The 12,964-nt window shown below is 34.1% G+C and overlaps 2 protein-coding genes across 7 annotated transcripts; both read left to right on the top strand.

The window, feature by feature from the left end:
- The first annotated feature begins 422 nt into the window (after positions 1-422).
- LOC145229142 (WD repeat-containing protein 62-like) lies at positions 423-5,907 on the top strand. Of its 5 annotated transcripts, none has more exons than XM_080094421.1 (8): positions 423-846; positions 1,102-1,261; positions 1,800-1,888; positions 2,021-2,159; positions 2,385-2,824; positions 3,385-3,671; positions 3,945-4,271; positions 4,701-5,907. In XM_080094421.1, exons 6-7 carry the CDS (start codon positions 3,596-3,598, stop codon positions 4,163-4,165), a joined length of 297 nt encoding a protein of 98 aa, XP_079950547.1. In that variant the 5' UTR covers positions 423-846; positions 1,102-1,261; positions 1,800-1,888; positions 2,021-2,159; positions 2,385-2,824; positions 3,385-3,595; the 3' UTR covers positions 4,166-4,271; positions 4,701-5,907. The 5 variants fall into 5 exon arrangements, with proteins under 5 accessions (XP_079950547.1, XP_079950551.1, XP_079950550.1 ...); XM_080094425.1 differs by lacking the exon at positions 423-846 and having other exon boundaries at positions 1,029-1,261; positions 2,385-2,563; positions 2,662-2,824; XM_080094424.1 differs by lacking the exon at positions 423-846 and having other exon boundaries at positions 1,029-1,261; positions 2,662-2,824.
- A 329-nt stretch (positions 5,908-6,236) lies between these two features.
- On the top strand, positions 6,237-11,537 carry LOC145229143 (WD repeat-containing protein 62-like). Of its 2 annotated transcripts, XR_013860370.1 has the most exons (7): positions 6,237-7,063; positions 7,603-7,691; positions 7,824-7,962; positions 8,235-8,451; positions 9,022-9,308; positions 9,582-9,903; positions 10,333-11,537. XR_013860370.1 is itself a non-coding variant. In XM_080094426.1 (6 exons), the coding sequence occupies exons 4-5, from the start codon at positions 9,233-9,235 to the stop codon at positions 9,767-9,769; spliced, it is 264 nt and encodes an 87-aa protein (XP_079950552.1). In that variant the 5' UTR covers positions 7,343-7,691; positions 7,824-7,962; positions 8,235-8,451; positions 9,022-9,232; the 3' UTR covers positions 9,770-9,903; positions 10,333-11,537. The 2 variants fall into 2 exon arrangements, 1 of the variants encoding a protein (XP_079950552.1); XM_080094426.1 differs by lacking the exon at positions 6,237-7,063 and having other exon boundaries at positions 7,343-7,691.
- The last annotated feature ends 1,427 nt before the right edge of the window (positions 11,538-12,964 follow it).

The raw sequence follows: 12,964 nt of genomic DNA, 5'->3' as shown, positions 1-12,964 counted from the left end.
TTGTGTTGTTACTTGATAAGGCAGACAAAGATTTATTTAAACATAGAATAAAATGAATCCATAAAATCACATGTAAACGTTGAGATTTGTCAAAAAATGTTTGTTGACAAGCTTTTTGTGGAAATTTGGTCACGCACTAACGACCATGTCATGAAAAGTGATACCATAAAAAAATACTTTGTTATGAATTGCGGCATGAATTTAGGGAAAAAATTGCACTTTTAGAGTTAAAATAAAATTTGGTGTTTTAATTTGCCGCAGTTGTTTAAAAAATTTATTAGTAATGTTTTCTGAATCTAATTAACGTGACGCAATAATTCATGAGTTTGCCAAATATGATTTCAGTGGTTAGTTATGACGTAACATTTTTTCAGAAGTTTCCAGTGCCGAAATTCAGCTCTTGCTGGCTATCTCCGGTTTTGTTTTGTGCCAATGAATGGGCAATAAATTCTTTTTCATAAAAATTTGACCGCGTGATGACCTTTTGCCAAATGCAAACTCAAATAAAGAAGTAACGTTTCATTGGTCCAAGAACGATAGTAGATTGCGTTTTTTTGCTGCACAAGTGATTTACAAGTTAAACTTTTACGCCTTGATGGAATTGCAAGTTCAGAAGTTCGTTAATGTGCATTTATTTCCGAAAATTATTGAGCGCGAAACATATTTATTGAACAGCTGTGAAAATAAACATTGCGTCATCAGCGATCAGCTGTTTGTAAACAGACGTGGCGAAAAATTTTCATCTTTAAAGTTGAGACTGTTTTTGGTCGTTTTGTCGCAAAATTATGAAGATTAAAGACAAAATCGTGCTTTTGCTTTCGCTGCCTGATAAGAAGTCGTATTTTGGTAAAAGTTAGTTTCAAAATTTTTACATATTTTATGAGAAAAATAACGGCCCAAGTAGACATAAAAAGCAACTTGCCTCAATATCACTGATGTGGGCATGAGCATTTGCAGAAGCAGTTATAAAATAATAAACCATGTTGCATTTACATCTATTTAAGCTTTTATTTTTATGACTAAATTTATGAACACATCCATGCATATTGTTTAATATATTTTTACATTAATTATTTTGAACTTACAATTGGATTTTTGCAGAGGTTATGAAGTGCTTGCGATGTCAGTAGATGTCTACAACATGTGGCTGCATCTTGTATTTTCTGATCACTCACTTGTTATAACTGATGTGATGGATTTTGAAAAACCAAATGTCACTTCAGTTTCCAGGTTTCACAGCTCGTGTGTCTAGGAAATCAAGGTTTGTCTTTGTAACATACATATATTGAGGTTACATCACTAAAAAAATTATATTTCATCACAAAAGACAATTGTAAACAATAAATGTTATTAATCGGGATACACTGCTCTTCGATATCCAAAATACTGAAAAACAGTGACTGATCATTTTTTAGTGATTTTTTTTTTTAAATGTTAAATGTGCTCAAAAAAAGCATCGTCAGTTTCTGTACCCCTCACATCCATGGAGATCATAACAAAAAGTATATAAGCTTATGTCAATAGACATACTATAACTATTCAAATATCATCAGTAGTGGCTGAAAATGAATGAAATGTTGTAACGTCAGCTGCTGTAATCATGTCTCATGAGTGTAAATTGTCTGCTCCACACTAATTATAACAGTGGAATTATAAAGGTAAACCAAATTCAGAAAAGTCGTTCTGATTTAATTTATTTAGTCAAATTCTTGTTTTGTTTTTGTCACTGATTTAAATCACTGGGGCACAAAACCCTGTTTACATGTAATAATAGTTTCTTCCTTATGGTGTTTTTGCAGACTCTTCTTGATTGTGCTGAGTCAGCTGTTTTGTTTCGGTTTCAAATGACGGCAGAGTCAGGATTTGGAAAATCGATGACCAAACATGTGTACGAACCTTATATATTGTGGCTGTTTGTAGGATATATGTATTGGACGATCAATAAGAACATTATATATTGTGGCTGTTTGTAGGATATATGTATTGAACGAGCAATAAGTTAGTTATTAAATATTTGTAGGTTCTGAAACACACAATTCTATTGGAAATTATGGAGAAACACTCCACGGACACTAAAACATCGGTTGAAGCACGTTGCATTTCTGTTCATAATGACGGCAAACACATGCGGTTGGCGACAGGAGTGGGAGTATCTAGCAGTATGTATTCAACATACTTCCTAATTCAATTTGTAGTCATCTTTATGTTTGGGCACATTGGGGAATTCTGCACACAATTTAACACTCTTTATCATAAATATGCATCAGTAATTTCATCGCTGGTTTCTAGGCTGCACCTATTTTAGCTTGTTTTTCCAAGCCACAGTAAATTTGGAATTTGGTTTTAAGTTGTTATTTTTGATTTGTTTTTTTGTAATCCTCAAGACTAATTGCAAGTTCAGAAGTAACGTTTCATTGGTCCAAGAATTCGACAAAACTTGGCTACACGCCATTAACGGGTGCTATTGGCCATGCCTTTGCACTCCGGGCTGCGCCGTCGTTGTCTAATATTTGCGAACCTCTTGCCTCTGGACGCCCGACACAGCGTGCGTCTTGGTGAGATGGTCAGTATACTCGTTTTTTATGACAACCAATCATTTGTTTTTAGTGTGTACGACCTTATGACGTTTAGGAGGATATCATTTATTTTGTCACACGACAGGGATATATTAAGCATGGATTATTCTTACCGTGGTTTGATGCTTGCAAGCGCGAGTAGAGATCGATCGTGTTCACATGTTTACTGATGATTATATTCTGTCCAATACGATAGCTGATCATTCTGCTTCGTCACTGCTGTGAAGTTTGCGAACTGAGATTATGAGGTAAACTGTCATGTAGGGAAGTTGAAACTAGTATAAGTAGGTATTTTAGAATAGTTGTTTCGATTCTAGAATATCTAATTCAAGTCTTATATAATTTTTTATTGTGATCTGGACAACAATGTTTCCCGAGGTAAACTGTCACTGGTGTGGCTAATTCGGCCCAGTTGACACAAAATGTAAATTCAATGCACTAAGTATCATTTACACGAACTACAATAAACTGCATTAAAACGCTGAAATTTGAATGATACAAGTTAACAAGGGTAAATTTGGCAAATGCAACACGCACGTTTAAGTGATTTGCCTTTGTTTGAACCAAATGTGTAACATTTAAAAATCTGACTTTTGTACATTGCTTTTTACTTTGCCTAAGCTTTTTTAATTATATATATATATATATATATCAGTCACAGTGAAAGTGTCCAGTTTTCAGCTGCATTTGTTTTTGTACCACTTTTGTGATTTTTGTGTTTTAGTCTCATTATGTTCTTTAACAGAGAGCATAGTTGTTTAATCTGGATGCTGACAATTCTTGGTCTAAATCAGATTTATAATTACAGTTTCGACTAATGAGCTGTGGAACAGACAAGTCTCTCTACTACTACAACTGACATCAGTTGAGAACAACATTACATTGAGAAACACTCGATGGCTGACATGGACATTGTTGAGTAAGCAAATCCACAAAATTTTAAACCCAGCCATTCTAACTGTGGATTTTATTCATCGATGATTCAGTGCTAGTTGCATGCAGCTGCAATTTAACCGAATATGACATCATTGGTGCAAAAGCTTGTTGCAACCTCGTGTGTTGATAAAAACATCTATGTCCTCCCGTACACCACAGGTCAGTGTTGGTTTGCATTTGATGAGAAAATTGAAAAGCAATTTGCAGTGATGCAGTAATAATAAGTATTTCCACTTAATTCAATCAAACATGTTTTATTCATGTCAAATGACTAAATGTATGTCTAGCAAATTTACTCATGGTAGAAATTTCACAATACTGGCCTTTTACAAGTTTGCATTTTTTCTGCATCAGTTTTTCAATTGCTTTAATGTATTTGCAACTGTTTTTCCAATTAACATTTTTAACAAGAATCTTTTGTTTGTCTCGCAGGAGATTGTGTTTGCATGATCAGCCGGCATTCAGAGGTAGCGGTTGGTCTCACTTTCGACCACAACTCTCACTTAATCTCCGCATCTGCCGACAGTTGCATATTTGGGCGGACATTTAGCCATCGGGTGACAGAAGAGCTCAAACAAACCCAGAAAGGTGCCACCTCCATGCCTGGAAGTCCAGATTTGAACAAAACCTCATATTTTGCTACAAACGACTAGTTTACAGTAGAAATAATCGATGATTTGACGCATCCTAGTAATGTTGACATCCCGTTCAGTGATGAGTTTGACGACCCTTCAACTTTGACATTTCACAACAATCCAGGTAATGTCCCTTGCTGCGATTTCCAAATGATTTGTCCGTTAGTTGAGGTGTTTGCAGAGTTGCTTTGGTAATGATCCCAGAAAATATCCTGCATTAGGAAAGACATTATTTATGTTTTCCGAAATAATTTTATTTTATCACATATTTAAACTTAGAATCTTTTTTTGTATCTTGATTTTTGTTCCTTGATTTAAACAGAATGACTACTGTTTTGGCTGGTTTGATATGTTACTATTATCATATTTATTGACATTCAGAATACACTTTTTTATTTTATTATGATTCCTTTATTGTTTTTCTTATTACACACATCAGCACAAACTTCATTATGCAAATTTAATTTGTAAAGAAGTGTCAACATTTTTATGCATTTTGCTGGTTTGTATTTATTTTGTTTGGCTTTTTAAGAACTTACAATTGCTTTTTCAGATGCTGAGCAACAAAATACTGATGAGTCATTGTTGTCAAAGTGAGTGACTAAGCAGTTGTCCAACGATGAGTCAGGGTTATTAAGCAACAAACCTTTACCTGAACTAGGGAAATGGGAGATAAATTACACAAAGAAAAGGTGGGATGTTGGGATTTAACTTTACAAATATGTGACAGACTAAAAACTTTGACAAGTCTGAAGTCGTCCACTGTTTTATTTAGACATATATATTTCACCTAAGTAATAGGCAGTGTTAGTTTCTAAAAACAACTAAGTCACATTGCTAAGCTGTTTATGTTTGGCCTGGAAGCCAATTTTCTTAGGCAAGTGTAGGCTGACCCTTGGGGCTAAATATTTTTGACCAGTATATGCTTGGCAAAGCCACATATACATTTTAAACTTTGATTTCATTTCTAAATGTCTTTTTGTATTCTTATTTCAGGCTTGCACAGTAGCAGAAGGACACATACATACCAACATTTGAGTCATAGCTTGGATTTACTGATGGATTATTTTCTTTGTCCCCCCCCCACACACACACACACTTTTATATGGTATTTTCAAGATTATCCACTAGAGCATTGATGGTTTAATGTGTCGGGTATGCAATTTTTTTTACAGCAAGTGTTTTGTGTAATGGCAAAGTACGGAAACCCCTGGTTTTTGCACCTTTTTCTTCACTGTAGGTTTTTAAAGCTGTTTAATTGAAGCCGGTCATAGAATATACTTTACAAATTTACACTCTTTAAGCCATGTGTGCGTATAGTGGGATTGTGTCTTTCCGTTTTTGATTTTGGGTGTAATGTGTTGGTCTCAGAAGGTAACATAAGATAAGACATGTTACATTTAAATTCAAGCTGTTATTTTTATGTTTTGATTCAAACAGGCTAACTTATGTAGATATAAACCCCTATGTTTTCTGCACCAATTGTTTAAGTTGTTTCTACTTTGTATTTGTAGCCTAATTGCTGTATATGTTCATTAGTGTGTCCCTTGATTTCACAAACCTTCCTGCTTGAAAACATTTGACATTGCATCGCCTCAGACAGTAAGGTTGCTGAAATAGTTTTAATAGAAGATGTGTTTTGTAGAAGGCATGGTTCCAATAAATGAAATGTCCTATTTTAGTGGATCCTATTATGTATGCTTTCGCTTGTGTTCAAAATCTGGTGCATGTTTTTGGCGTAAATAAAGTTTTCTTTTAGATCCGTCCGTGTTGTTTTGCATTGTGTAAAATATCTCTTTATTATGTTTGTGTTGTTACTTGATAAGGCAGACAGAGATTTATTTAAACATAGAATAAAAGGAATCCATAAAATCACATGTAAACGTTGAGGTTTGTCAAAAAATGTTTGTTGACAAGCTTTTTGTGGAAATTTGGTCACGCACTAACGACCATGTCATGAAAAGTGATACCATAAAAAAAATACTTTGTTATCAATTGAGGCATGAATTTGGGAAAAAAGTTGCACTTTTGGAGTTAAAATAAAATTTGGTGTTTTAATTTACCACAGTTGTTGAAAAAATTTATTAGTAATGTTTTCTGAATCTAATTAACGTGACGCAATAATTCATGAGTTTGCCAAATATGATTTCAGTGGTTAGTTATGACGTAACATTTTTTCAGAAGTTTCCAGTGCCGAAATTCAGCTATTGCTGGCTATCTCCGGTTTTGTTTTGTGCCAATGAATGGGCAATAAATTCTTTTTCATAAAAATTTGACCGCGTGATGACCTTTTGCCAAATGCAAACTCAAATAAAGAAGTAACGTTTCATTGGTCCAAGAACGATAGTAGATTGCGTTTTTTTGCTGCACAAGTGATTTACAAGTTAAACTTTTACGCCTTGATGGAATTGCAAGTTCAGAAGTTCGTTAATGTGCATTTATTTCCGAAAATTATTGAGCGCGAAACATATTTATTGAACAGCTGTGAAAATAAACATTGCGTCATCAGCGATCAGCTGTTTGTAAACAGACGTGGCGAAAAATTTTCATCTTTAAAGTTGAGACTGTTTTTGGTCGTTTTGTCGCAAAATTATGAAGATTAAAGACAAAATCGTGCTTTTGCTTTTGCTGCCTGATAAGAAGTCGTATTTTGGTAAAAGTTAGTTTCAAAATTTTTACATATTTAATGAGAAAAATAACGGCCCAAGTAGACATAAAAAGCAACTTGCCTCAATATCACTGATGTGGGCATGAGCATTTGCAGAAGCAGTTATAAAATAATAAACCATGTTGCATTTACATCTGCATCTTGTATTTTCTGATCACTCACTTGTTATAACTGATGTGATGGATTTTGAAAAACCAAATGTCACTTCAGTTTCCAGGTTTTACAGCTCGTGTGTCTAGGAAATCAAGGTTTGTCTTTGTAACATACATATATTGAAGTTACATCACTAAAAAAATTATATTTCATCTCAAAAGACAATTGTAAACAATAAATGTTATTAATCGGGACACACTGCTCTTCGATATCCAAAATACTGAAAAACAGTGACTGATCATTTTTTAGTGATTTTTTTTTTTTTAATGTTAAATGTGCTCAAAAAAATCATCGTCAGTTTCTGTACCCCTCACATCCATGGAGATCATAACAAAAAGTATATAAGCTTATGTCAATAGACATACTATAACTATTCAAATACCATCAGTAGTGGCTGAAAATGAATGAAATGTTGTAACGTCAGCTGCTGTAATCATGTCTCATGAGTGTAAATTGTCTGCTCCACACTAATTATAACAGTGGAATTATAAATGTAAACCAAATTCAGAAAAGTCGTTCTGATTTAATTTATTTAGTCAAATTCTTGTTTTGTTTTTGTCACTGATTTAAATCACTGGGGCACAAAACCCTGTTTACATGTAATAATAGTTTCTTCCTTATGGTGTTTTTGCAGACTCTTCCTGATTGTGCTGAGTCAGCTGTTTTGTTTCGGTTTCAAATGACGGCAGAGTCAGGGTTTGGAAAATCGATGACCAAACATGTGTATGAACCTTATATATTGTGGCTGTTTGTAGGATATATGTATTGGACGATCAATAAGAACATTATATATTGTGGCTGTTTGTAGGATATATGTATTGAACGATCAATAAGTTAGTTATTAAATATTTGTAGGTTCTGAAACACACAATTCTATTGGAACGTATAAAGAAACACTCCACGGACACTAAAACATCGGTTGAAGCACGTTGCATTTCTGTTCATAATGACGGCAAACACATGCGGTTGGCGACAGGAGTGGGAGTATCCAGCAGTATGTATTCAACATACTTCCTAATTCAATTTGTAGTCATCTTTATGTCTGGGCACATTGGGGAATTCTGCACACAATTTAACACTCTTTATCATAAATATGCATCAGTAATTTCATCGCTGGTTTCTAGGCTGCACCTATTTTAGCTTGTTTTTCCAAGCCACAGTAAATTTGGAATTTGGTTTTAAGTTGTTATTTTTGATTTGTTTTTTTGTAATCCTCAAGACTATATAGTTTTGCGTTTTTTATGACAACCAATCATTTGTTTTTAGTGTGTACGACCTTTACCGTTTAAGAGGATATCATTTATTTCGTCACACGACGGGGATATATTAAGCATGGATTATTCTCACCGTGGTTCGATGCTTGCAAGCGCGAGTAGAGATCGATCGTGTTCACATGTTTACTGATGATTATATTCCATCCAACACGATAGCTGATCATTCTGCTGCCGTCACTGCTGTGAAGTTTGCGAACTGAGATTATGAGGTAAACTGTCATGTAGGGAAGTTGAAACTAGTATAAGTAGGTATTTTAGAATAGCTGTTTCGATTCTAGAATATCTAATTCAAGTCTTATATAATTTTTTATTGTGATCTGGACAACAATGTTTCCCGAGGTAAACTGTCACTGGTGTGGCTAATTCGGCCCAGTTGACACAAAATGTAAATTCAATGCACTAAGTATCATTTACACGAACTACAATAAACTGCATTAAAACGCTGAAATTTGAATGATACAAGTTAACAAGGGTAAATTTAGCAAATGCAACACGCACGTTTAAGTGATTTGCCTTTGTTTGAACCAAATGTGTAACATTTAAAAATCTGACTTTTGTACATTGCTTTTTACTTTGCCTAAGCTTTTTTAATTATATATATATATATATATATATATATATATCAGTCACAGTGAAAGTGTCCAGTTTTCAGCTGCATTTGTTTTTGTACCACTTTTGTGATTTTTGTGTTTTAGTCTCATTATGTTCTTTAACAGAGAGCATAGTTGTTTAATCTTGATGCTGACAATTCTTGGTCTAAATCAGATTTATAATTACAGTTTCGACTAATGAGCTGTGGAACAGACAAGTCTCTCTACTACTACAACTGACATCAGTTGAGAACAACATTACATTGAGAAACACTCGATGGCTGACATGGACATTGTTGAGTAAGCAAATCCACAAAATTTTAAACCCAGCCATTCTAACTGTGGATTTTATTCATCGATGATTCAGTGCTAGTTGCATGCAGCTGCAATTTAACCGAATATGACATCTTTGGTGCAAAAGCTTGTTGCAACCTCGTGTGTTGATAAAAACATCTATGTCCTCCCGTACACCACAGGTCAGTGTTGGTTTGCATTTGATGAGAAAATTGAAAAGCAATTTGCAGTTATGCAGTATTAATAAGTATTTCCACTTAATTCAATCAAACATGTTTTATTCATGTCAAATGACTAAATGTGTGTCTAGCAAATTTACTCAGGGTAGGAATTTCACAATACTGGCCTTTTACAAGTTTGCATTTTTTCTGCATCAGTTTTTCAATTGCTTTAATGTATTTGCAACTGTTTTTCCAATTAACATTTTTAACAAGAATCTTTTGTTTGTCTCGCAGGAGATTGTGTTTGCATGATCAGCCGGCATTCAGAGGTAGCGGTTGGTCTCACTTTCGACCACAACTCTCACTTAATCTCCGCATCTGCCGACAGTTGCATATTTGGGCGGACATTTAGCCATCGGGTGACAGAAGAGCTCAAACAAACCCAGAAAGGTGCCACCTCCATGCCTGGAAGATTTGAATAAAACCTCGTATTTTGCTACAAACGACTAGTTTACAGTAGAAATAATCGATGATTCGACGCATCCTAGTAATGTTGACATCCCGTTCAGTGATGAGTTTGACGACCCTTCAACTTTGACATTTCACAACAATCCAGGTAATGTCCCTTGCTGCGATTTCCAAATGATTTGTCCGTTAGTTGAGGTGTTTGCAGAGTTGCTTTGGTAATGATCCCAGAAAATATCCTGCATTAGGAAAGACATTATTTATGTTTTCCGAAATAATTTTATTTTATCACATATTTAAACTTAGAATCTTTTTTTGTATCTTGATTTTTGTTCCTTGATTTAAACAGAATGACTACTGTTTTGGCTGGTTTGATATGTTACTATTATCATATTTATTGACATTCAGAATACACTTTTTTATTTTATTATGATTCCTTTATTGTTTTTCTTATTACACACATCAGCACAAACTTCATTATGCAAATTTAATTTGTAAAGAAGTGTCAACATTTTTATGCATTTTGCTGGTTTGTATTTATTTTGTTTGGCTTTTTAAGAACTTACAATTGCTTTTTCAGATGCTGAGCAACAAAATACTGATGAGTCATTGTTGTCAAAGTGAGTGACTAAGCAGTTGTCCAACGATGAGTCAGGGTTATTAAGCAACAAACCTTTACCTGAACTAGGGAAATGGGAGATAAATTACACAAAGAAAAGGTGGGATGTTGGGATTTAACTTTACAAATATGTGACAGACTAAAAACTTTGACAAGTCTGAAGTCGTCCACTGTTTTATTTAGACATATATATTTCACCTAAGTAATAGGCAGTGTTAGTTTCTAAAAACAACTAAGTCACATTGCTAAGCTGTTTATGTTTGGCCTGGAAGCCAATTTTCTTAGGCAAGTGTAGGCTGACCCTTGGGGCTAAATATTTTTGACCAGTATATGCTTGGCAAAGCCACATATACATTTTAAACTTTGATTTCATTTCTAAATGTCTTTTTGTATTCTTATTTCAGGCTTGCACAGTAGCAGAAGGACACATACATACCAACATTTGAGTCATAGCTTGGATTTACTGATGGATTATTTTCTTTGTCCCCCCCCCACACACACACACTTTTATATGGTATTTTCAAGATTATCCACTAGAGCATTGATGGTTTAATGTGTCGGGTATGCAATTTTTTTTACAGCAAGTGTTTTGTGTAATGGCAAAGTACGGAAACCCCTGGTTTTTGCACCTTTTTCTTCACTGTAGGTTTTTAAAGCTGTTTAATTGAAGCCGGTCATAGAATATACTTTACAAATTTACACTCTTTAAGCCATGTGTGCGTATAGTGGGATTGTGTCTTTCCGTTTTTGATTTTGGGTGTAATGTGTTGGTCTCAGAAGGTAACATAAGATAAGACATGTTACATTTAAATTCAAGCTGTTATTTTTATGTTTTGATTCAAACAGGCTAACTTATGTAGATATAAACCCCTATGTTTTCTGCACCAATTGTTTAAGTTGTTTCTACTTTGTATTTGTAGCCTAATTGCTGTATATGTTCATTAGTGTGTCCCTTGATTTCACAAACCTTCCTGCTTGAAAACATTTGACATTGCATCGCCTCAGACAGTAAGGTTGCTGAAATAGTTTTAATAGAAGATGTGTTTTGTAGAAGGCATGGTTCCAATAAATGAAATGTCCTATTTTAGTGGATCCTATTATGTATGCTTTCGCTTGTGTTCAAAATCTGGTGCATGTTTTTGGCGTAAATAAAGTTTTCTTTTAGATCCGTCCGTGTTGTTTTGCATTGTGTAAAATATCTCTTTATTATGTTTGTGTTGTTACTTGATAAGGCAGACAGAGATTTATTTAAACATAGAATAAAAGGAATCCATAAAATCACATGTAAACGTTGAGGTTTGTCAAAAAATGTTTGTTGACAAGCTTTTTGTGGAAATTTGGTCACGCACTAACGACCATGTCATGAAAAGTGATACCATAAAAAAAATACTTTGTTATCAATTGAGGCATGAATTTGGGAAAAAAGTTGCACTTTTGGAGTTAAAATAAAATTTGGTGTTTTAATTTACCACAGTTGTTGAAAAAATTTATTAGTAATGTTTTCTGAATCTAATTAACGTGACGCAATAATTCATGAGTTTGCCAAATATGATTTCAGTGGTTAGTTATGACGTAACATTTTTTCAGAAGTTTCCAGTGCCGAAATTCAGCTATTGCTGGCTATCTCCGGTTTTGTTTTGTGCCAATGAATGGGCAATAAATTCTTTTTCATAAAAATTTGACCGCGTGATGACCTTTTGCCAAATGCAAACTCAAATAAAGAAGTAACGTTTCATTGGTCCAAGAACGATAGTAGATTGCGTTTTTTTGCTGCACAAGTGATTTACAAGTTAAACTTTTACGCCTTGATGGAATTGCAAGTTCAGAAGTTCGTTAATGTGCATTTATTTCCGAAAATTATTGAGCGCGAAACATATTTATTGAACAGCTGTGAAAATAAACATTGCGTCATCAGCGATCAGCTGTTTGTAAACAGACGTGGCGAAAAATTTTCATCTTTAAAGTTGAGACTGTTTTTGGTCGTTTTGTCGCAAAATTATGAAGATTAAAGACAAAATCGTGCTTTTGCTTTTGCTGCCTGATAAGAAGTCGTATTTTGGTAAAAGTTAGTTTCAAAATTTTTACATATTTAATGAGAAAAATAACGGCCCAAGTAGACATAAAAAGCAACTTGCCTCAATATCACTGATGTGGGCATGAGCATTTGCAGAAGCAGTTATAAAATAATAAACCATGTTGCATTTACATCTATTTGAGCTTTTATTTTTATGACTAAATTTATGAACAGATCCAGGCATATTGTTTAATATATTTTTACATTAATTATTTTGAACTTACAATTGGATTTTTGCAAAGGTTATGAAGTGCTTGCGATGTCAGTAGATCTCTACAACATGTGGCTGCATCTTGTATTTTCTGATCACTCACTTGTTATAACTGATGTGATGGATTTTGAAAAACCAAATGTCACTTCAGTTTCCAGGTTTTACAGCTCGTGTGTCTAGGAAATCAAGGTTTGTCTTTGTAACATACATATATTGAAGTTACATCACTAAAAAAATTATATTTCATCTCAAAAGACAATTGTAAACAATAAATGTTATTAATCGGGACACACTGCTCTTCGATATCC

The sequence above is a fragment of the Phallusia mammillata genome, chromosome 5 (assembly GCF_965637545.1).
Source record: "Phallusia mammillata chromosome 5, kaPhaMamm4.hap1.1, whole genome shotgun sequence".
Lineage (NCBI taxonomy): Eukaryota > Metazoa > Chordata > Ascidiacea > Phlebobranchia > Ascidiidae > Phallusia > Phallusia mammillata.
Note: the sequence above shows the minus strand (reverse complement) of the source record. Positions and strands in the feature narration are given on the sequence as shown.

Bases quoted from the DNA above. Each gene is read 5' to 3' on its own strand.
- LOC145229142 (XM_080094421.1), top strand. From the start codon at position 3,596: ATGACATCATTGGTGCAAAAGCTTGTTGCAACCTCGTGTGTTGATAAA. The intron at 3,672-3,944 runs GTCAGTGTTGGT...TTTGTCTCGCAG, and splicing joins TGTCCTCCCGTACACCACAG to GAGATTGTGTTTGCATGATC.
- LOC145229143 (XM_080094426.1), top strand. From the start codon at position 9,233: ATGACATCTTTGGTGCAAAAGCTTGTTGCAACCTCGTGTGTTGATAAA. The intron at 9,309-9,581 runs GTCAGTGTTGGT...TTTGTCTCGCAG, and splicing joins TGTCCTCCCGTACACCACAG to GAGATTGTGTTTGCATGATC.